This window comes from Choloepus didactylus, chromosome 27, assembly GCF_015220235.1.
Source record: "Choloepus didactylus isolate mChoDid1 chromosome 27, mChoDid1.pri, whole genome shotgun sequence".
Lineage (NCBI taxonomy): Eukaryota > Metazoa > Chordata > Mammalia > Pilosa > Megalonychidae > Choloepus > Choloepus didactylus.
In genome coordinates, this window is record NC_051333.1 from 13,722,464 (window position 1) to 13,743,554 (window position 21,091).

The 21,091-nt window shown below is 57.6% G+C and overlaps 4 protein-coding genes across 6 annotated transcripts in view; 3 read left to right on the plus strand and 1 right to left on the minus strand.

Moving 5' to 3' along the window:
* Positions 1–654: 654 nt before the first annotated feature.
* PAFAH1B3 (platelet activating factor acetylhydrolase 1b catalytic subunit 3) lies at positions 655–3,277 on the minus strand. Of its 2 annotated transcripts, XM_037820683.1 has the most exons (6): positions 3,127–3,277; positions 2,780–2,873; positions 2,532–2,621; positions 1,736–1,852; positions 1,536–1,658; positions 655–981 (listed from the first exon to the last, which is right to left on the minus strand). In XM_037820683.1, the coding sequence occupies exons 2-6, from the start codon at positions 2,855–2,857 to the stop codon at positions 694–696; spliced, it is 696 nt and encodes a 231-aa protein (XP_037676611.1). In that variant the 5' UTR covers positions 2,858–2,873; positions 3,127–3,277; the 3' UTR covers positions 655–693. The 2 variants fall into 2 exon arrangements, with proteins under 2 accessions (XP_037676611.1, XP_037676613.1); XM_037820685.1 differs by lacking the exon at positions 3,127–3,277 and having other exon boundaries at positions 2,780–3,118.
* Positions 3,278–4,409: 1,132 nt separating this feature from the next.
* On the plus strand, positions 4,410–7,075 carry PRR19 (proline rich 19). The gene is given in 4 exon segments (XM_037820657.1): positions 4,410–5,129; positions 5,853–6,185; positions 6,187–6,472; positions 6,558–7,075. Coding segments are annotated over 4 exon segments (1,233 nt in total). The 5' UTR covers positions 4,410–4,988; the 3' UTR covers positions 7,031–7,075.
* A 2,037-nt stretch (positions 7,076–9,112) lies between these two features.
* On the plus strand, positions 9,113–17,129 carry TMEM145 (transmembrane protein 145). 2 transcript variants are annotated; one of them, XM_037820644.1, is made up of 15 exons: positions 9,165–9,284; positions 10,021–10,095; positions 10,202–10,279; positions 10,351–10,437; positions 10,531–10,632; positions 10,732–10,816; positions 10,930–11,001; positions 11,093–11,161; positions 11,481–11,561; positions 11,665–11,743; positions 11,879–11,972; positions 12,686–12,858; positions 13,637–13,757; positions 15,638–15,844; positions 16,334–17,129. In XM_037820644.1, the coding sequence occupies exons 1-15, from the start codon at positions 9,165–9,167 to the stop codon at positions 16,580–16,582; spliced, it is 1,692 nt and encodes a 563-aa protein (XP_037676572.1). In that variant the 3' UTR covers positions 16,583–17,129. The 2 variants fall into 2 exon arrangements, with proteins under 2 accessions (XP_037676571.1, XP_037676572.1); XM_037820643.1 differs by having other exon boundaries at positions 9,113–9,284; positions 15,638–16,477.
* A 1,190-nt stretch (positions 17,130–18,319) lies between these two features.
* MEGF8 (multiple EGF like domains 8) overlaps positions 18,320–21,091 on the plus strand; it is a 49,730-nt gene continuing 46,958 nt past the window's right edge. Inside the window, 1 exon segment of the mRNA XM_037820709.1 lies at positions 18,320–18,512. Coding sequence (XP_037676637.1) covers positions 18,332–18,512 — 181 coding nt within the window. The 5' untranslated portion in view covers positions 18,320–18,331.

The following is a 21,091-nucleotide window of genomic DNA, read 5'->3' on the forward strand; positions in this document are numbered from 1 at the left end:
TTCTGAGCCATTCTACCTGCACTAGCCAGAGGCCCAGTGCCACAAGAGGGGAACTCACCTTCATGGACTTGGGAACATTACCCAAGAAGCAGCACCCCCACCCCATGTGCTGTCCTCAAGGGTGACCCCTGCTGCCCCCATGTGGCCTGACCCAGCATTGCAGCCAGGCTAGGAGTTCCTCACACCCAGCTAGTGGAAGCAGTTCCTCCACCCGTCTCCTACCTGGGGACACACTGATATTCATAACCCGGTGTAGTAATGACTTCTGGGCTGGAAGGGTAGGGGTGGCAGCTCAGCTAGGGCCACAGCTCCAACAGGTTTCAGCCAGGGAGAGCAGCACATGCAGATCGCAGGGAGGATTCACAGTGGACTTGGACTGATAGGGCATCATGTTCCCAGAATGCCTGCTTCAACTTTATAGTATGGGGTGGTGCTGGCTAATTGGTTTCAATCAGATTGGTAATGCCTGCCTGAAGCACTACTGTGCAAGTGGAAATCCACCTGACTGCAAGAACCAGAGGGCCTGATGGGTTAGTGATATCTGCTCTGGGCAGAAAGAGAACAACCCCGTAAAGCTGCAGGGTCGCAGAGATCAAGGTGGAAAATCAGGCAGTGGTACCCAGACTGGCTCGGCTGTGAAGTAAGAGGTGAGACTGAGGAGCAAGAATTTAATGTGATGGGAAGGTGGGAGGTTTAGGGTGTGGGCTCTTGCAGGGGGATACCCTGGCCCTGGTCTTGGGCCAGCAGACGCAGCAGCAGGGAGTACAGGGCCCGGCAGACAGGCGTGTAGCCCAGACGGCTCAGATGCAGGTAATCGTACATGTCGTGGTGGCTTATGGTGCCGTCCGAGTGCACAAAGCCAGGATCAGCATCCAGGAAGTGGGCCCGTGGGTGGCCGGCCAGTGCCACCCGTACCAGCTCATTCACTTGTCGGTTCTTCTCTCGAAGCGGATTGGGGTGCTGGCCCCGTGGGAGCAGGCCCTGAGGACAGGCACACTGAGAGTCACAAGGACACATCCTACTTGTACCCGGGCACCCCGCTCTCTGTGCCAACTGGTCCCCGCCCCCCAACCATGAGTTCCCAACTGCAGGGGATAGTAGGGATGGGAAAGGGGGGGCCTGGGAGGGAAGTTCCCGATACCCTGCCCCAGCCTCCACTCAGCAAGCACCTCCCAGGCGCCCGCCTCTTTCCAAGCATCCCTTGTAAAAACGCTGATAACCATGGTGAAGTGTGGACTCCCTCTTTTCGAGATGCACCCCAGGAATGCCTGGCAACTTTCAGATATTCAAATGGGTTTTTTTTGTTTGTTAAGTTGAATTTTCAACACCCCCAGAATCTCTCTCTGGCAGTCCCTTGGCAAAAGGAGTTCACTGCTTCCTGAAACCCGCCCTCAACCACAGCTCCCCTGATTAAGTGCAACAAGTTTCAATGTGGGATTTTGCCTGAAAGCCCAGAACTGTGCCAGCGGTGGCTATATCCAAAGGGGTCCCAGCACACTGCTAGTCTTCCTTTCCCAATATTCCCAGTCTCTCACCAGCACCACGACTCGGGCCTGGGGCTGCCGTTGGTTCACCAGTTGTACAATGGCCTTGATGCCACCAGCCACCTGCTCTGCCGTGTGCCCATGATTGTTGGTGCCCACCCAGACCACCACAATCTGTGGAAAGAGGGCATGAAGCAGTGGTGAAGGGGGAGGATAAGAGTACTCTAGGTCCCTATCCAAGCCCCACTCACCTTGGGCCTGATGTGTTCCAACTCTCCATTCTCCAGCCGCCACAGCACGTGCTGCGTGCTGTCACCACCAATGCCAAAGTTAAGTGCGTGCAGAGGAGAGAAGAGCTCCCTCCAGATCTGTGGGCAAAAAGTGGTATGGCCACGTGGCCGTCATCAGTGTGGACCAGCACCTCTGCCCATGGGTTAACCAAATGCCGTTATGGGAGAGCCTTGCTCTATGGAAGCAGCCTGGTTAAATCTCTCCTTGAGCACACCCCATTATGATTGACCCTCCTCTCTTGATGGAAACCTATCAGAGTCTCATTTTCGCCAGACCCCACAGGGGCAAGATCACTCTGTGGAAACCCCTTTTGCTTAGCCTTGCACTGAACCAACTGCATTACAATTGCATCTCGTTTTGCAGAAAGCCATTACTGTCGAACTTCATTTAGTGCAAAGATACTGCAGTTGAGCCCCACTTTGTAGAGCCTCACTTCGTGGAAAGTGACTATAGTGGAGCCTAGCTTTGAGGAAACCCACATAAGCACAGTGCACTACTTGAAGCAAACAATAAAGAGCCTCATCTTAGTCAATCTGACAGGAAAGCCTCAATAATCACTATAAACAAACCCATTCTGACCAAGCGGGGCACACACTGCTCAGCAGAATGCTGCCCCTTACTCTGAGATTCCCGATGCCCCACGCGTCCTGCAGCCATTTCAAGTACCCCATACAACGCCTGGCCTGGGCTCTGGGCCAGGTGTGTCAGTGAGGGCAGAAGGCCTGGGTGAGGCAGGAGGGAGAGGACAGGCCTCACCTCGCACTGGTGCATTAACTGGACCAAGGAGTCCCCAATGAAGACGACTTCGGGTTCCTTATCTTTGCTGTCGGCCACGAAGCGATGGTGCTGCGGGAACGCACCAGGGGGAGTCAATGGCACGCGCGCTCCTGGGTCCGCCCCGCCCTACTTCCTTAAGTGGCACCAACCCAATTACCCTCAGTTTCCCCAATCGTTTAGAGAGGTTCTCTACCAGGGACTCTATATCGCGAGGCCGGGTTGCTCACCAGGGACATCCAGCGCCCGTCGCCCTGCACGTCCTGCACCGGCGTGGGCTTGCTGGCTGGGTTACCCTCTCCGTTCATCTCGGCGCCGCAGTTCCTGCAAGGAGGAGCGAGCGAGGTCGGCCTGGGAGCGCTCCCGGAGGAGGTGGCTCGGCCACGCCCACCCCACCCCTCCAGACAACAATGGGCCGTCCGGATTCCCGCACTCCCGCGGAGGAAGAAGGCCGACTCAGGACGCCGCTTCCTCCCCAGGAGCCGGAACCTTCACTTAGGAAAGGGAGCGGCGTTCTCGCTCCCCCCGGCCGCGCAGTGGGCTAGCCCGGCGCTTCCCGCGCAGGGCCCTCACGCACCGGCAGAGGCGGCGGCTCGCGCACCCTGGCACCAAGCGGCGTTGAGGAGGGAGGCGAGACCATCAGCACTCGTGGCGGGGGAGGAGGGAGAAACCATCCCACCGGGGAGAGGGGCGATCCACCTGAGAGGCGGGGAATGGGCGGGGAAAATTTAGCGTGCTACACGGGGGAAGGAACCATTTGCCGGGTGGGATGGAGCGAAAAATGTGCGGAAGAGACCAACTACTCTGTGTGTGTGGGGTGCCCCTTTACGTGGTCATGAGTGGACGAGTCCATTCTTGGATCCCTGGCTATGAGGTTACGCTCTTACTTTCTACCCAGGAGGAGAAAACAAGATGTTAAAAAAAAAAAAAAAAGCTCAGTTTCCAAGGAGACACTGGAAGGCATCGCTAGGGCTTTAGAGACCCTGTCTGTGAGTCTCCCCTCCTCAAAAATACCAGCTTTTTGTGGCATAAAGCCTAAACTCCATATTTTTGCATTCAAGGTACCACAAGCCCTTCCTGGAGAGTAGAAGGAGATTCAGAAAGAGAAAAGAAATTAGAGAAGACTGCAGAACCCAGGTCCAACCTGGCACCCCTCCCGCAGCTCATCTTGCAGATCTTTGGTCTCTTCTTCCCTCCCTAAACCAGCACTTTCATATGGGTCCCACAGAGCTCTGAAACTCAGATCCAAAGTGTCCCTAGGGTCGTCCCCAGCCCCAAATTAATCTTACACCTCAGTGTCTTCCCAGACCTTCCTGTTCTCGGGGACTAGGTGGGGGTCTCCACACTCTGGTCGTTTTCTTATAGCCCCACTCCCAAGTGGGCCTTTCCCATCTATTCATTCCTTCTAGGTGGGATGATGCTGGGCATAGAGATGAGTATTATTTATTGTGTTTATATTTTGCCTCAATCCTACTAGAATATGAGCTCTAAGGAGGCAAGGATCTTGTCTGTTTACTGCTGTTTCCCCAAGTGTTAAATGGGTCAGATCCTGCCCTTGATCCAGTGTGTTGGGGGAGACAGATCCAGAGACAGCACCAAGGAGGATTAAGGTTGTGATTGAGGGAGGTATCAGGGGATTTCTGGGAGAGGTGAAGGACAGGGGTAGTGGGGAAAGGCTTCCTGGAGGAAGTAGCACCTGAAGCTAGGCTTTGAAATAAAATGAAGATTGGGCAAACAGAAAATAACGATGCATAACCACTACAGCTTTTTAGGGGAGAGGGATCGTCCTGGCATAGCTTGATTCTAAAGTCTGAGGGAACAGGTGTAGACAGATAAGTTAGGGAGGTAGAGGGACAGTTCCTGAAACAAAGTTTAGTGATAGTCAAAGCTTAGAGATATTCATTCATCACTAGGTACTATTTCAAGTTGGATGTATGGGCTCATTTCATCCTTATTATCAATCCCACTTTACAGATGCAGAAACTGAGGCTCTGAGTGACTTAACACTTTTCCAAGGTCCCAGAGCTCAAATATGCCAGTGTGGGCATTTGAATCCAGGTAGTCTGGCTCCAGAGCTTAGCTCTGAATTACGACACTACATTGGCTCTCTAGAGTTGAAGTCTGAGCTGGGGCAGAGCCCTGGGCAGGTGGGGGCTACTATGACGGTCTTCCGCTTGAACCTCGCCTCATCTTGGGCTCTCTACGGAAAGCCCACCATTAGCTGTCTAAACCAATCAGCATTTCAGGAAGGGGCGGGCCTAGTGGACCTCACAGCCAATTGGTGGATGGGAGGTGCCTAAGGACAGGTGAGAGCGCTCTCTGACATCTAGGCTGGGAGAGGCGGGGCTATAACCGGCACTCTGGGCCCTGCCACCCGACCCTGGGCCTCGTGCCTCTCTCGAGAGCAGGCGAGTCAAAGGGCATGGGAGGGCCACGCGCATGCGTGGGGTGTGCACGAGGCCCGACAGAGCACAAGGTGGCGTCGCCGAGCTGGGGTCGCGGCTGGCGGAAAAGAAGCCACTGCGCCCCTCAGCCACGTGGAGTGGGAGGGGGGCGCGGGGTTCGTTGGGGCAGGAGAAGGTGATTGCCCCTCCCCCGCCCTGCCCCTCCAACCGTACCCCCACCCTTTTGCTCTAAGCCCTCCCCGTTACCGCTTCCCTACCTCAACTGCTCTATCCTGCCTGTCTCCTACCCAAGGCCCCCCTCAAGACCTGGCCCCTGTCCTCGAGGGTTCCGCGGCCGCCTCCTGTCCTCCCGAGGTTCTCTCAATCTCTCCAACCTCTCCACTGTCCCCTGCCTTTCCCATCCTTCTCCACTTTCTGCATTCTGCTGTACCTTCTCTACCCCTGGATTTCTCCTCTGTCCAAAATCCTTTTCTGGTCCCCCAAATCCCTCACCTGTCTCATGACTTTTTCCACCCCCTCCGTCCTTTCCCCATAATCCAGTTCCTAATGACCCTTTCTCCATAATTCCCTCCACCTCCCTATATCCCTATAACTCCTTTCCTGATCCCTAAGCCTTTACCAATCTCACTTCCTTCTCTGTTTCCCGAAGTCCTCTCCATTCCCGAGCCCCATGTTCCCCATATTCTCCTGACCTGTCTCCTATAGCCCTAACTCCCCATCTTGGCCCAACAACCCAAGCCCTGCCCCTCCTTTTCACTCTCTGCCCACTCACTTTCTCTCTCTTGTCCCACTAAAGAGTACTCTGACCTCACTCTAAACTATCTCCTCTTCTCACTGCTCACTTTTAGGTCTCTGGCTTACCTGCTTGCTGATGACTGCCCTGTTTTTAATCTTCCAGGACGTCATGGACCCTCGGGGACCAGCCCGCCAGCCTTTCCAGCGGCATGAGAAACCTGGTCGGGTCCGCCGTCGGAAGACCAGGCGGGAGCGTAATGAGGCCCTGGTGGGCAGCCGCCGGCCAACTGCCCGTCAGGATCCTCCCATAGTCAGTCGGGATCCAGCTGTGGTGGTACAGGATTCTCTGGTCCCTGCTGCCCCCAAGCTCGTGGTCATAACCCAGGGCCGGCTGAGCCGGGAGCACCGGGGTCTGTTCAACCATGAGGTGAAGTCCCTGGACGTGGCCCGGCTGCTTAGCAGTAGGACCCTGGAGCCCAGCACCCCCCCCACTCCTCACCAGGCCCTCTCCAGGCCCAGGCAGTGGCCGAGAACCACAGTCAAGGGGCAAGGAGAACCAAGTGCCTGGAGGTTCAGGCCCAGGCCCACCCTGTTCCCCAGAGCTCCCTGGCTTGGGACAGCTCCTGAGAGAGCTGCAGTGCCAGTTAATGCTGCCACAGGCCTTCCCCAGGAGGAACCTGGTGCAAGAGGCCAGGGAGACCATCATAGGCACCTTACAGGCCAGCCATGGCTGTGTGCCTGACCTCACCCTGGTGCTCCGGGGCTGCCAGCCACCCCTGCCAGGTGAGCTTCCTCCTGCCCCCTGCCCTCTCCTACCTCTTGTCTGCTCTTGCTGAGCTGCCCGCCGTGTTTCTTCTCTCTATGCCAGGGGTCAAGCCCAGGGAACCTGAGAGACAAAGGATGACCCCCTCCTGGATCAACAGCCCTGAGCAGGCCCCAGGGGAGGGGCGGCAGAGGAGGCATCAGGGGGCAAAGGAGCTCACCTTCACCATGGCTCACACCTCCAGCAGTCCCACTGCACACAGGGTGAGCCAGGCACCGCCAAGGGGCCTCTGGCCACCCCCTTTGCCGTCATTGCCTTCACCATCTGGGACAGCCTGGGGCCCCCCAACAGCCTTTGACCTGCTGAAAAGCATCTGGCTGGTAGCCACACCACCCCCTCCCCGGCCCTGGGGGATCGGCCCACCACAGCCCTTGCCTCAGCCACCATCTCCCTTGTTGCCCCGAACCTCAGCTCTGGACTGGAGCCCCAGCCCCCCTGCCCCGCTTCCCAGCCTCTCCTGGGTGGTGGCCCAGAGCAGCCCTGAGGCCTGGTCCTTCCCACCCATGAGGCTGTACTGAGGGGGCTGAGGCTAGGACTGGGGGTAGGGGGAATCCCGCACTTCCAACCATCTCAATAAAGTATTTTCTTCATGGCCCTCTTGCTTTTCAGTGAGTGGCTGGCATAGGACAAGGACCCAGGAGAGGAGCTTTTCTCAACTTTGTTTTCTAGGTCCAAGATGGAAGGGAAGATGCTGTCATTTGTCAGGCTCCTAAGGCCTGCTCAGCCAGCAGGGTGGGGAAGCCCGGGGATTCGGTCACTTCACACACACACACACACACACACACACACACACACCAATGCCAGCCGGGTGGAGAAAGTTCGGTCACTTCACACACACACACACACACACACACCCCCCAACGCCAGCTGGGTGGAGAAAGTTAGGGCTTTGGTCAGTTTAATATGCTCACACACAGAGGCCACTGAAATTCATGCTGGGACCCCAAAGTGAGTCAGACCAAGGCCCTGCCCTCATGAGACCCCTAATCTGGTGGTGGTTGTAGACAGTCCCAGCCCCAGTGGTTGCACCTGGAAGTGAGAGAGGTGCAGGAGTTGCAGGAGTCCGAGGATGGAGCGGTGGTGAGGGGGGTTCCTCACAGGGGAGCTGACACAGACGCTGGGCTTGTTAAGGTCGGGGGAAACTTGCTTGGTAGAGGAGGGCAGAGCATTTCAGGCAAGGAGAACAGAATGTGCAAGGCCTGGAAGAGGGTGGACGGGGTGTGTGTGTGTGTGTGACCATTCTCATTCAGTCCGTATCTCCAGGCCCTGCAGGGACCTAGAGTGAGTCACATCTGGGCCTTGCCCTTGAGGGCTCCTGGTCTGGTGGGGCATGGGGAACCAGGTGAGTGCAGGAACAGGGCAAGAGTGACAATGGGGCAAAACCCACAGGCTGAATCTGGCCCACAGGCTTTTTCTCTTGTCCCCTGATTACTTTAAAGTTTTGAATCAACTGCCTATTGTTATCAATAAGACAGTTTGCTTTAAAAGAAAAAAAAAAGATTGCATTTCTGGTTTCTCTCAAAAAAGAAAAAAATAAAAATCTGACAGCAGACCTACACGCGGGCATAGCAACAACCGGTCCATCCCAAGTGGCAGAGGCCCTTTTTCATGGGCTCTAGGCTAACTGATAAGAATGTTTCATTCATTTAGGTTTCCTGCCTGGTCTTTTGGTTTAGAAAGTTTTTTTTTTTAATGGTGTTTTGAGCAGCAGCAAATTTTCTGCAGTAAGGGGGGAGGGATGAAGCTAGGGATGTGTTGTGGAGTCTGATCAGGAATATCAAGCTGAGGGGCTTGGACCCTACATAACCTTACCAAGGCTCCCCATTATTCACTGGGGCACGTAGGGTCAGAGCTGAAAAGCTGCCTTGGTACCGGCACGGAGGGGGCTGGACTGGGAGATCACAGGACTGGGTGACTCAGCTGAGGTCCGATGGTGAGAAAGTGTCAGTGGTAGGATTTGAACCCAGGCAACTTGGAGTCCGTGCTCCTGGGCTTGTCACACAACCAGTTGTGTGGCAACAACAACCTGGTTTCACACCCTGGTAAGCGGTGACAGGAGGGGGCCAGGCAGTGTGCTGTGGTGGTTGTGGCCAAGGGCTCTCTGCCGCTTCCTCCGTGTTGTGTGACCGGAACAAGTGGCTTGCCCTCTCTGTGCCTCGGTGTCTCTGCTCATGTGGCAGGGCATCAGATCTGGAAGCTGGCAGCCCAGGGGTGGGCCCAGAGCTGGGGAGGGGGGTGCTATTCTGGAGGTGGGGGTGAGCAATCAAGGAGCTGCTAAGATGCTAAATTGGGGGGCAGTGGGGACAGGGCTTGGGTCCGGTGGACAGTCCTGGGGATGCCCATCAGGGGGAGGCCTGACTGGGGAGAATAGGAGTTCAATTTAGGACATGGGAAGCGGGAGGTATCAGCGAGATGCCCAAAAGAAAGCACTGGGGTCGGGACAAGGTGGCAGAGGCTGGGAAAGGAGTGACCCTCCCACCGGGAGAGAGGAGAGGCCTGGCCAGGCAGTCCTGGAGGAGGGGGCGGGGAGCGCGGTGCTCGGCGGCCCCTTTAATCGGGGGCGCGCGCGGGCCGGCCCGCGCGTTCTCGCCGCCGTCGCCGGGCCGGAGCGAGAACCGGAGCAGAGCTGGGGCCCGGGCCGGAGCGGGCAGAATGGAGCCCCCGCGCGCGCCCGCGCTGCGCCGCCTGCTGCCGCCGCTGCTGCTCCTGCTGCTGCCGCTGCCCCTCCGCGCCCGGGCCAAGTACGTGCGGGGCAACCTCAGCTCCAAGGAGGTGAGCGCGCGGGTCCCTCCCCGCCGCCCGCCGGGCCCCCGGGGGACCCGACAGAGGGGAGGGGAGGGGGCGCCGCCCCGCCCCCTGCCGCCCCTCCCCCCCGGGCCTGGGCACCGCGGGGGCTGGGGCGGGGTGGATGGGAGGCTGGGCCAGGGTTGGGGCTGCGGGGGCCCGTGGCGTCGAGGCCAAACTCCGGGGTTAGAGGAGGGACGTGGAGGTCAGAGCGGGGCGGGGGCGGGTTGGGAAAGTCGGAGTTGGGGTTGGGGGGCACCGCCGAGGTGGTGCTGAAGGGACAGCACTTTTCACCGCGCTGAGAGCCCTGAGTTCCTCAGACTCCGGCTCTGAACCCGGAGGGGGCCGTTTCGAAGTTCCCCTGCGCGGGATGGCCGCAGGGACCACCGTGGGGGCGGGAGTGGGGGCCGTAACCCAGGAGGGGCGGGTTGGATGGCGGCTGGGGCAGAGGGTGGCTGGGGATCAGGTCTTGGGGGTCTTTCTCAGGGCGCCTGGGAAATGGGAGGTGAAGGGTTTCAGCGGGGGAGAGGAAACTGAGAGAGAAAGCCAGGGGGGCAGGAATCCCGGACCCGAGGGGAACAGATCAGGGAAGGCTTAGTTTGCAGGTGACTTGGTGTCCATGTCGTACTTGGAAAATCAGGTGTCTGAGGGCAGGGGAGAGAAGTTGGGTGCAGGAGAGTTCTCGAAGGACTCAGAAGAGAGTCTAGCTGGGCCCCTTTTCCAGGACTGGGTATTCCTGACGAGATTTTGCTTTCTCTCGGATTACGGCCGACTGGACTTTCGTTTCCGCTACCCCGAGGTGAGCCCCCCCTCCCCCCCAGTGAGGCTGGATCTTCCCTTGGCCTCCTAAGGCGAGGGCTACCCCAGCCACCTCTCTTCCCCAATTTAAGTCTCTGTGTCTGCAGGCCAAATGCTGCCAGAACATCCTCCTCTATTTTGATGACCCATCCCAGTGGCCAGCTGTGTACAAGGCAGGGGACAAGGTGAGGGCTGTGAGGAGGGGGGGCAGGATGTCTCGGCTGGCCAGGGTGTAACGCTGTCCCTGCCTCCCCAGGACTGCCTGGCCAAGGAGTCGGTGATCAGGCCGGAGAACAACCAGGTCATCAACCTCACCACCCAGTATGCCTGGTCAGGCTGTCAGGTGGGAGCCCGGCCTGGGGGAGTGGGCAGCTGCTGCAGGTAGAGGGCCTGGGGGACGGCGAGGACAGGCTCCAGCCCTCTCATCCCACCCCAGGTGGTGTCAGAGGAGGGAACCCACTACCTGAGCTGCTCCAGCGGTCGCAGCTTCCGCTCAGTGCGTGAAAGGTGGTGGTACATCGCGCTCAGCAAGTGTGGGGTAAGGGGCTGGGGCAACCGCCTGGGCCTTCTCCTCTTGGCCTTCCTGCCCACCCCCTGCCAGCCCAAGGCCCCCCTTAGGCCTCCACCCTCCCCACAGGGAGATGGGCTGCAGCTGGAGTACGAGATGGTCCTGACCAACGGCAAGTCCTTCTGGACACGGCACTTCTCTGCTGATGAGTTCGGTGAGCATGTGGGGACCCAGAAGCTGGGGTCTTTGATGGAGCTCAGAGCTGGGTGCCAGCTACAGGATACTCCCCCTGAATTAACTGTGTCCTCTTCCCACCAAAATCTGCAGGGATCCTGGAGACAGATGTGACTTTTCTTCTCATCTTCATCCTCATCTTCTTTCTCTCCTGTTACTTTGGATGTGAGTCCAGCACATGGTGGGGACAGGGTTGGGGGTCACCAGCTGCTCCCCCTTCCTAGCTGTGAACAACCTTTCCCTCCCTCCTTCCCAGATTTGCTGAAAGCTCGTCAGTTGCTCCACACCACTTATAAAATGTTCATGGCAGCAGCAGGAATGGAGGGTGAGGCTTACATCGTCCCAGCTTTTGAGTTCTTTGAGAACTCAAGAGGGGCTGGGGGCCCAGGCACATGGCTTGAGAGAGGAGGGGCAGAGGATCTGAGTTCCTGAGGCTTGAGGGAGGAAGGAGCTGGGGGCCCGGTCTCATGGGTCCTGGGGGGGGGGGGACCCGAGCTCCAGGGTCTCCTAGGAGCTCGATGAGAGTAAAGGGTCTAGAGCCCTAATGGGGGTGTAGGAGGGGGTTCTGGCCATCTAATGCCAGGGGACAGTGATGCCCGGAAGCTGATTCTGTCTTTTCCTCTCTCTGCCCATCCTCCCCCTAGTCCTGAGCCTCCTGTTTTTCTGCATCTACTGGGGCCAGTATGCCACCGATGGCGTTGGCAATGAGAGTCTGAAGATCCTGGGTAAGGGTGAAGTGGGGGCAGGGGGTAGGCAGAGCCCTAGGCTCTGGGTCTGGTCTCCTCTCTGCACCCCATCTCTGAGCTCCTCTCTCCCCTCTTCTCCCAGCCAAGCTGTTCTTCTCCTCCAGCTTCCTCATCTTCCTGCTGATGCTCATCCTCCTGGGGAAGGGATTCACGGTGACACGGTGCCCGGGCTGTGGTGGGAGGGAGCGCGTGTGGGCTAGGGAGCCGGGCAGGTCCGGGGTGGGGTGGGGTGGCCGCCCCTTCCTCCCTGACGGCCCCCACCCACTGTCTCCCCCCATCTCGTGGCCTGTCGCCAGGGGCCGCATCAGCCACTCGGGCTCCGTGAAGCTGTCAGTCTACATGACCCTGTACACCCTCACCCACGTGGTGCTGCTCATCTACGAGGCTGAAGTGAGTCCTGCCCTGCCCCCGCTCGCCCCCATCCCTCAGAGCTTTTGGGGATCCCCTGACCTGTCCGCTAGCCCCTCCCCACACAGCGCTCCTCCTGACGCTCTCTCCCCAGTCTGCGATTTTCTGCCTTCCCATCTGTCTCTCCAGCTAAGCGTACTCCCCTCTTCCCATCTCCTGGTGGCTCTCTCCCCCATCCTCTCCCACTGTCTGTCACATTTATGTGAACGTCTGTGCAGACCTGGATTCCACCTTGGGGCTCTCCCACTTCCTCGCTGGCTGACCTTGGGCCATGACCCCGATCTTGAGCCTGTTCTCTGGAGCCTGGGAGGCTCTTACCACCCCAGGTGGTAAATAAACCTCTAAGGTTTTATAAACCCCTGTAGGGCTTTGGCAGTGGGCTTCCCGCTTAGCCTCAGTTTCCTCCTCTGTGAAATGGGTGATATATTAAGACCTCCTCACAGAGTTGATGCTAATGACAAAAGCTCACACATGGTAGGTGTTGAGCTCTGTGTTGCCCACATGGTAATTGATAACTGATGTACCATCTTCCTATCTTTTGCATTCTCTGTGTACATCTCTGTATGCTTCTATCTCCATCCCTCGCTGACTCGCAGCTTCTGTCCTGACCCAGGGGTGCCCGGGGGCAGGGTTGGGGGGACCTGGTGCAGACAGCAGGAGGCCAGAGCTGACTCCCCTCTTTCCCGTGGGTCCAGTTCTTCGACCCGGGCCAGGTACTGTACACATACGAGTCCCCCGCGGGCTATGGGCTCATCGGGCTGCAGGTGGCAGCCTACGTGTGGTTCTGCTATGCCGTGCTCGTCTCCCTGCGCCACTTCCCCGAGAAGCAGCCTTTTTACGTGCCCTTCTTTGCTGCCTACACCCTCTGGTGAGACTTGGTGTCCCTGCCTCCCCGGGCTCCCCAGATATGGCTGCCCCCAACTCAGACCCTCCTCACTGAGGCAGGTGGGCTTTCAGAGTCAGCCACTTAACTCCCCTTGTGACCTTGAAAGCACTACTTCCCCTCTTTGTGCCCCTAAACTGGTTGTCAACTGCAAAAGGTTATTTTGAGCATGCAGGGGGCAATACATGAGCACTTCGTATCTGGCACATAGTAATTGTTCAATTGGAGCTAGTTGTAATTATCATTTAGCATCACACAGCAGTAAAGTAGGTAGATTCAAAAACCAGACTGCCTGGGTTCAGATCCCAGTTGTAAACTCTGTGGCCTCAGGCAAATAGTCATTTAACTTCTTTCTGCCTCCATTTCCTAACCTGTTTAATGGGGAAGGAAACTATACCTGCCTTGCAGAGTCACTGTGAGAGTTAAATGAGGCTGCAGAAACAGGCCTGGCTGCAGATAAGTCCTCAACTGTTATTATCACCTGTTAGTTGGTTCCTCACACATCTATTGATTTTCTATCAGATGCTAGGATTTGGGGTGGGGTGGAAACAAACTAAATTCAACCTAGTTCTCGCCCCCCCGAGAGTTTCCCAAGATTCCTGGCCCCCTTTCACCTCTGGCTTCTGAAGGTCATATGCACTCCCCTCCAGTTTGGGACCCGCTTGGGGCCTGTGTGTGTGGCAGGGGAGGTGGGGCCCTGAGGTGGGATAGGTTGGGGAGGGGCAGTGGCAGTGTCTCTACTCATATAATACTTTGCCCTCAGGTTCTTTGCAGTTCCCGTCATGGCCCTGATTGCCAACTTCGGGATCCCCAAGTGGGCCCGGGAGAAGATTGTCAATGGCATCCAGTTAGGGATCCACTTGTATGCCCACGGCGTGTTCCTGGTGAGGACGGCACCCGGGTGGGGTGGCAAACTGATGGGCGGAGGGTGCATGAGCCTCCCCACCCCTGATCTGCCTGAACTTCTTGTTCTGAGCTCTTGAAACATTCCACTCCCTCTCTTCCTTTAGTCATTCCACACTTACTCCTTTCTGCATCCCTGCTGCCTTCCTCAAGCTCACTAATCTCTATTCTGCACATCCCCCTGCTTTCTTCCATCTCTGCCCCCCCCAATCACAGGTCATTGTTCAGGAAGGAGCAGCTGGGGTGGGACAGACTGGGGCTTCACGGGGCCTGGATCTGAGTGGTGTTGTCTAGAGATGAGAGGGTGCCAACACCAAACCCACTCTTCACCCTGGTTCACATCCCATCCAGCCTTCTTGGTGACAGTTCTCACATTCATTCATTCATTCATTCATTCATTTGTCAAGCATTTACTGGACGTCTGTCTCAAACTAGACTCTGTTTCATGCTAGGAGCAACTGTACCCATTTACTCCTGCCCCCTAGTTAATTCGTTAAAGCAGCCCTTAGGACAGAGTGGAAAATGGTCTTTGTTCCTATTATACAGAGAGGGGAGGTCACCTGCCTGGGCCACATGGTCTTTGGTGGCAGGACAGGACTTTATACCCTGTCCTTCTCTGGCAGCCCACAAGTTCTTGAACGAGGGGGAAGCAGACAGGGAAATCCGCATTGCTGAGGGCCCCAGCTCCTGCCCCCGGGGTCTGCAGTGCGCTCTGTGTAGGAAATGCACTCAGCCATTGAGGGAGGGGGACGGGAACCCCCTTCCCCTTCCCCCGAGTCTGACCTAGGTCCAGACTCATTCACCTTCCCTGGAGCGGTTAGAAAGGGACAGAAAGATGAGAGGCTCTGAGAACCCACCAGGCACCAGGCTCTGCTCTGGTGTTTTTCATCCCTACCTTCTCTTCATCTTCCCAAGTAGGCACTTGAACCCCTTTTCCCCTGTGAGGCTCAGGGAGTTTAATCAACAGGCTCCAGATTCCACACTCAGCAAGATGTGCAAGCCAGGAGATGGGGTACAGGCTCAGAACGGCAAACACAGCACTCTTTCTGCTATATTTCACCTTCAGCCAGTTTCCTTCCTAAAAATGCTCATGTTAGCTCAGCACAACTCCACCTCTGGCATCCCACTGCTCACGGGGTTCAAGTCCTTGTTTGTTTGTTCAGCATAACCTTGGAGGACCACGCTGGGCTCCTGGGGTGCAACGATGGAGTCACACAGTCTCTGCCCTCGTGGCCTCCCAGACTTATTGAGGAGACATCCCTACATTCAACCAGTATTAACTGAGGGCTTACTATGTGCCAGGCATTGTTCTAGAAGGCACTGGGGATTCAGCAGGGAACAGAACAGTCAGGTTTCTGCCCTCATGCAGCCTACATTCTAGAATCTACCAGTCGCTGTCCAATTGAACTTTTGGCACTTATGGAAATATTCTTAATCTGCTCTGTCCAGGAGATGGTAGCCACTAACCACATGTGGCTCTTGAGCTTCTGAAATGTGGCTGATATGACAGAGAAACTGAAAATTTCATTTAATTTTAATTAATTTAAATGTAAATAGCTGTATGTGGCTGGTGGCTATTGCATTAGACAGTGCAGGATACTGATGCTTAATCAATCAGTGATAACCCAGAGTGATTGGGCTCTGTTGGAGAAGCATCCCCAGGGTAATAGGAGTTGTGATGGGGGAAAGGTCATAACCCAGGGCATTGAGAGTCCAGAGGAGGTGCCTAATCCAGTTTGAAGGGTTTCATGGGAATGAGAGGGGGTATCAAGTGGAGGATAATTCTTAGAACCCCGCGTTGATGGACACAGCCTGGGATCCTGACCCTGCTTCTCCAACCCGGGTCTGGCTCTCGCCCCAGATCATGACGCGCCCTTCCGCGGCCAACAAGAACTTCCCGTACCACGTTCGCACGTCACAGATCGCCTCGGCCGGGGCTCCGAGCCCGGGAGGGAGCCAGTCGGCGGCCAAGTCCTTCCCACAGCACGTCTATGGGAACGTGACGTTCATCAGCGACTCGGTGCCCAACTTCACGGAGCTCTTCTCCATCCCCCCGCCCGCCTCCTCCGTAAGCCCCGCGCCCCCGGCGCCCGAGGAGCTGCTGGCGCCGCCCCTGGAGTACCTGACCCCTCTCCCGGCCCCGCCGCCGGCCCCCGTGCCCGGGCGCTTGAGCCCGCCCCCAGCCTTCCGCACGCCTCGTGTCCCAACGCCGCGTCGCGACCGTCCCCTGGCGCCCGCGCCCACCCTGCCCGACTGGGTCCTGGCGCTATTGCGCACTCCCCCACCGACGCCACGCGCCGTGCCCCCGCCGGTCGCCTTCGTCGGCTCTCCCGGTACCCCCCGGCCGCCGCTGGAGTTCTCCGGGCGCTCCCCAACACCGCCGCTCGAGTACCTAGCCCCGCTGCCCAGGCGCCCAGCTTCCCACTCCCCCGACTGACACGTGCGCCCGCACCTGGGGAAGAGGGGTCCTTCGGGGGGAGGGGGACGGGCCTTCGGGGCCGCATCTGCCCCCCGAGGGTCCCGGCTGGCCGGCCTCTGACCCTGACCCCCCTACCAGGCCGGGAAGCAGGTGGAGGAGACGGCGGTGGCGGCGGCGGCAGCCCCGAGGGGCTGCGTGGTGACCATGGCCGAGCCGGGCGCGGCCTCCCCGCCCTCTCCCGCCCGGCTCCCCAAGGCGACCAACCTGGGCTGGGATGGCCCGACGCCGCCCTACCAGCCGCTCGTGCCCCAGACGGCGGCGCCGCACACCGGCTTCACCGAATACTTCAGCATGCACACGGCCGGGGGCACTGGCCCCCCGGTCTGAGCACCCCTGTCCGCCCCTGCCCCATGGGCCGCGCGCCGGGTCCCGGCCGGGCTCCGGGCTGTCCCCCGTCCCCGTCCCGGGCTCCCGACCCCTCCCCACCCTGCGCGCCCAGGTGGGAATGCGCTGCGTCCCACCCTGCCCCCCAACTCTTGTGCCAAACGGTCCCGCGGGAGCCGCTCTCCCCATCCCCTCCCTCAGCCCCTGCCCCGAGCGGCGCCGGATTCTGGGCTCCCGCTGTTCCGCGACCTCCGGCCCCCCGCCCCCCTCCGAGACCTCTGAGCCGGTCGGACCCCGGATTCCCGCGACGACCGCTGGGACCTTGCCCGCGACTCTCCAGGACTCCGGAACCCGAGCTGCTGCTCCCGGGACTGTTATATTGAAGCTGGCCGGGACTCTGACAACCCTCCCGCGGATCTCTGTGACTTCTAACCCGTGCTCTGTCCGCCCTGACCCTATCACTGTCCTGGGTCCTTCCCTCAGGTCCCAGGCAGAAAGACTTTTTTTCCCTTCTTGCCAAAATAAAGAGGATTCGTTGAGTTTTTATGCATAAGGGTGGCCTCTTTCACATCTTGATGGTGCTCAGAGGTGGGACTGAGCAACAGTCGTTCAATAACCGGACCTCAGTATTTCCATCTGTGAAATGGCATTCTGAAACCGAAGGCAGGCGTCTGCCTGCACAACGTGACTTTTCTGTTGACCCAGAACCTGGCAACGCTGAAGATAAAAATCACCCAGTGGAGCATTCTTACTGCACCTTCCTTTATTTTTATCTTCCCTTCCCCAGTTAGAGGTAGAGGCGCCCTCCAGTGGCACATGCTTTGCTCAGCCACCCGCACTCCAGTTTAGGTTACGATTTTGGCACTGCGCATGTACGATCCCCCCTTTTCTCACGCCGAGGAGGTCGTTACTGCGCATGCCGCTAGCGACAAGAGGGCGGGGAAGTTGCCGGAAGTCCCCCTTCGCCGATGGGTGGGGTTGGGCTCTCCGCAGTCCTCCCAGGGCCGCTCTGACCTGCCGCCCCACGACTTCTCGCCTCCTCTCTGCCCGCCTTCCCTTCGCGGCCTCGGGCCCTCACCCTCGCCCTCCCAGCGGGTCTTCCCAGGGCCGCTCTGTCCCGAGCGTCCCCTTGTCTCTCTGATCTGGACCATTCGGCTCCGAGAAGGGAGGCGCGGGTGGGTGAGCGAGCGATCGAGCAAGCGCGTCTATGGGGTCTGGGCCCGGACCCCTGAACACGGGCTCCGCCCCCGGCACCCTCTCGTTCCCCGCCCCCGACTGGAGGGGTCTCTGCGGGACCGTCTGGGCCTGGCCAATCCGGCCTGTACCCTTCTCCCTGGCCCCTTCCATGGAGGAACCCGTCGGGCTATAGAGCCCTTCGCCCCCTGAGGACCCAGCGGAGGATGAGGGCCGTTTCGGCCTTCAGGGTTTCGCGTCTGTAGTTGCTGGATACCGTTCAGAGAGGCTTTGCCAGTCCATGGAGGCCTGTGTCTATACGGGACTCTCACGGTCCCTAGGAGTTGGCCCCATCCGTCGTGGCCCCATTTACAGGACCATCCATGCGTCTATAGGTCCCGCCCCTCGGCTTCCAGAGCCCATCGACAGCGGCCTTTACCTCCTTAGGGACTGCGTCTCCTGGACCTCTGGTCTACAAGGGAATGCTTGATCCGTCATTGCAGGGACACGTCCCAGGAGGAGGGTCCTCTCCTGGTCTTTAGGGCAATCCTGCTTTAAGGGTCAGTGGGGGAGGTGACGATGGGCCCGGCTCTGGCCACAGCACTAGCCCTGGCCTTGGCGGTGCTGGGGCCGTTGTCCCCCGTGGTCTGGGCGGGGGACTGCAAGGGGCAGCGGCAGGTGCTGCGGGAGGCGCCTGGCTTCGTGACGGATGGTGCGGGCAACTACAGCGTCAATGGCAACTGCGAGTGGCTCATCGAGGGTGAGTGGGGCCGCGTGGGTCACTCACTCATTCGGTAATTCCCTCATGTGTGCGCCCATTCATCCACTCGCCACATTCCTAGAACGGGTTCTGGGCCAGGCCTTTTGCTCTAAAATGCTGGACACCCAGGGTTGCAGCCAATCTGGACCCTGTTCTGGAAGGCTTGGAAGTCTAGTTAAGGAGACAGAGCCAGAGGCAGGCCCTGGTGCAGAATTATCAACCTGGAGCATCAGTGAGGGTTGTTCTGAGGGATGGTGAGAACTCAGGCTCTGCACCCAAACACCTGATCTTGAATTTGGCCTCTGCTACTTATTACCTTTGTGGCTTTGGTCAAGTGACTTTTTCCTTTGAGCTTCTGTCTCTTCCCCCCTCTTTCCCCCCAAACAGGGATAATAATGGTATGCACTTCATGGACTTGGAATTAAATGAGACCAGGCTTTTAACATGTCTAGTGCCTGGCCCATAGTAAAGGCTCATTAAATGATATTAGGATTATTATTGTTATTTTTAAAGTACTGCAATAAAAACAACTTTTCAGTCATTTATGTGCCAGACATTATATTTGCTACTGGGACCTAGAAGAGATGAGGACAAGCCTAAGATCCCTGATGCCTCAGGGCTTGGAGTCAATGGACAGTGGCAGCCCAGAGTAGTCAGGACTGGGATGGAGGAAGTTCCTGGGCCTGTGGGAGGCTGGAGAAGGTACCTCACCTGGGAGGGACGTGGGGAGCAGAGAGGGCTTCCTGGACAAGGAGCTGTCTAAGCTGAGGCCTAAAGGACCAGTAGGAACCATCCTGACAAAGGAGGAGGAAGAGCGTTCTGGGAAGTGGGAGCAGCCTGTGCAAAGGTCCTGAGTGCAGAGAGAGCCTGGCACGTTTGTTCTGGCCAGGGAAAGGGACTATGTTTGTGTTGTTTATGGCTGGCACCCCAGGACCTAACACATCCCTTAGCATCTCTTTCTTATTTATTTATATTTTCTTTCACTTACGATTCCCCGACTGGTGCTCTGTGCCCAGCCCTGTGCTGGCAGTGCTAGGGACACGGTACTGACTTTGACAGCCCTAGCCCTGCCCTCATGGGCTCACAGTCTAGTGGGGGAGACAAACCCATTCCCAGGGGGTGGGGAAGCCCAGAGCAGGCATCTCGCCTAGCTTGGGTGTATCTGAGCCAAGACCGGAAGCGTGTGTAGGAGGGAGCAGAAGGGCATTCCAGGCAAAGAGAATAGCAATGCAAAGGCCTGGAAGCAGGGGAGTGTGATGCTTTTGAGGAACTAGAAATGCAGCGTGCTGGAACACAGATCACAAGAGGACAAACAATGAGCTGGAGATGGGGGAGTTGGGAGCTGCCAGAGGGTGTAGCAACTTGTGATTTTGATCTGTATCTTGAGGGCAATAGGGAGCCGGGGAAGAAGTACAAAGGCAGTGGCTGGAGAAGTTCAGGAAGGCCTCACGGAGCTGCAGATATAGGAGCTGGCCTCCAAGGAGAAGTAGGATTCCCCAGACAGAGGAGACCACAGGCAAAGAGGTGTGACAGGACCTGGGTCACGCATGGCCTCCCTTGGCAGGCTGTGGAGCTTGGTCTCTGTCTGTGTGCATTGGGGAACCATGGAACTGTTGTGAGCAGCGGCAGGGCATGATCTGATTTATGTTTTAGAAGATCTCTGGCTACTGTGTGGGGTATGGATGAGGGTGTGCTTCCTGGGGATGAGCATGTCTAATTGTTCCCACCTTGGGGACCATTCCTGCCAGGCAGGGGGTGAGAATAGGATGGGAAGTGTTTTGGGGGAGATAGGACTGGACAGACAGTCAAAGATCTCAATGTGCACAAGGCTGAGGGAGGTGCAGGAGCTTGGGGAAGGGGCCTAAGGGAAGAAGAGGACTCTGTTTGGGGTCATGAAGGAGGAGCCACTGGAGCAGGGTTCTAAAGCATGCATAGGAGTTTACTAGGTGAGGAAAGGGAACAATCTCTATGAATACAAGAGGGGGACTGGTGTACCTTGGGAACCACGTCTGGGTTTTTCTGGTTTGGCTGGATTGTTGACTGGGCAGTGAGGGGGAAGCCAGAAGCAGGGGAAGAAGGATATTGAATGTTGTGCTGAACAGTGTGGCCTCTCTCTTGGGGTTGATAAGGAGATATGAAAGGAATTTGAGCAGGAGTGGGGCATCTCTCCCAGGCTGAGTGGGAGGTAGACTGGAGACTTGGTGTGATAACCTCACAGGAGAGGATGAGTTCTGAACTGGGGCAGGCAGATGGGGTCAAGGGGATGGAAAGAAGGGACAATGTAGAGAGACATGCTTGTGATGTTTCACCAGTGAGACTTGGAGATCAACCAGCTGGATCTTGGGGTGAAGGAGGAGTCCAGGAGACCTCCAGACACCCCTTGATCTCCCATCCTCCCCAAAGCCTGTCACCTTTAAGAACCAACATGTTTCCCCATCTCTTAAAAAATAAACAACCCAAGAGGATTGTGGGAAGATGGTGGAATAGGAAGCTCGAGGAATCAGTCCTTCTACAAAAATAACTATTGAACTGGCAGGAAATTATTTTGAGACTCTGGAGTCTAGTGTAACACTGTGTAA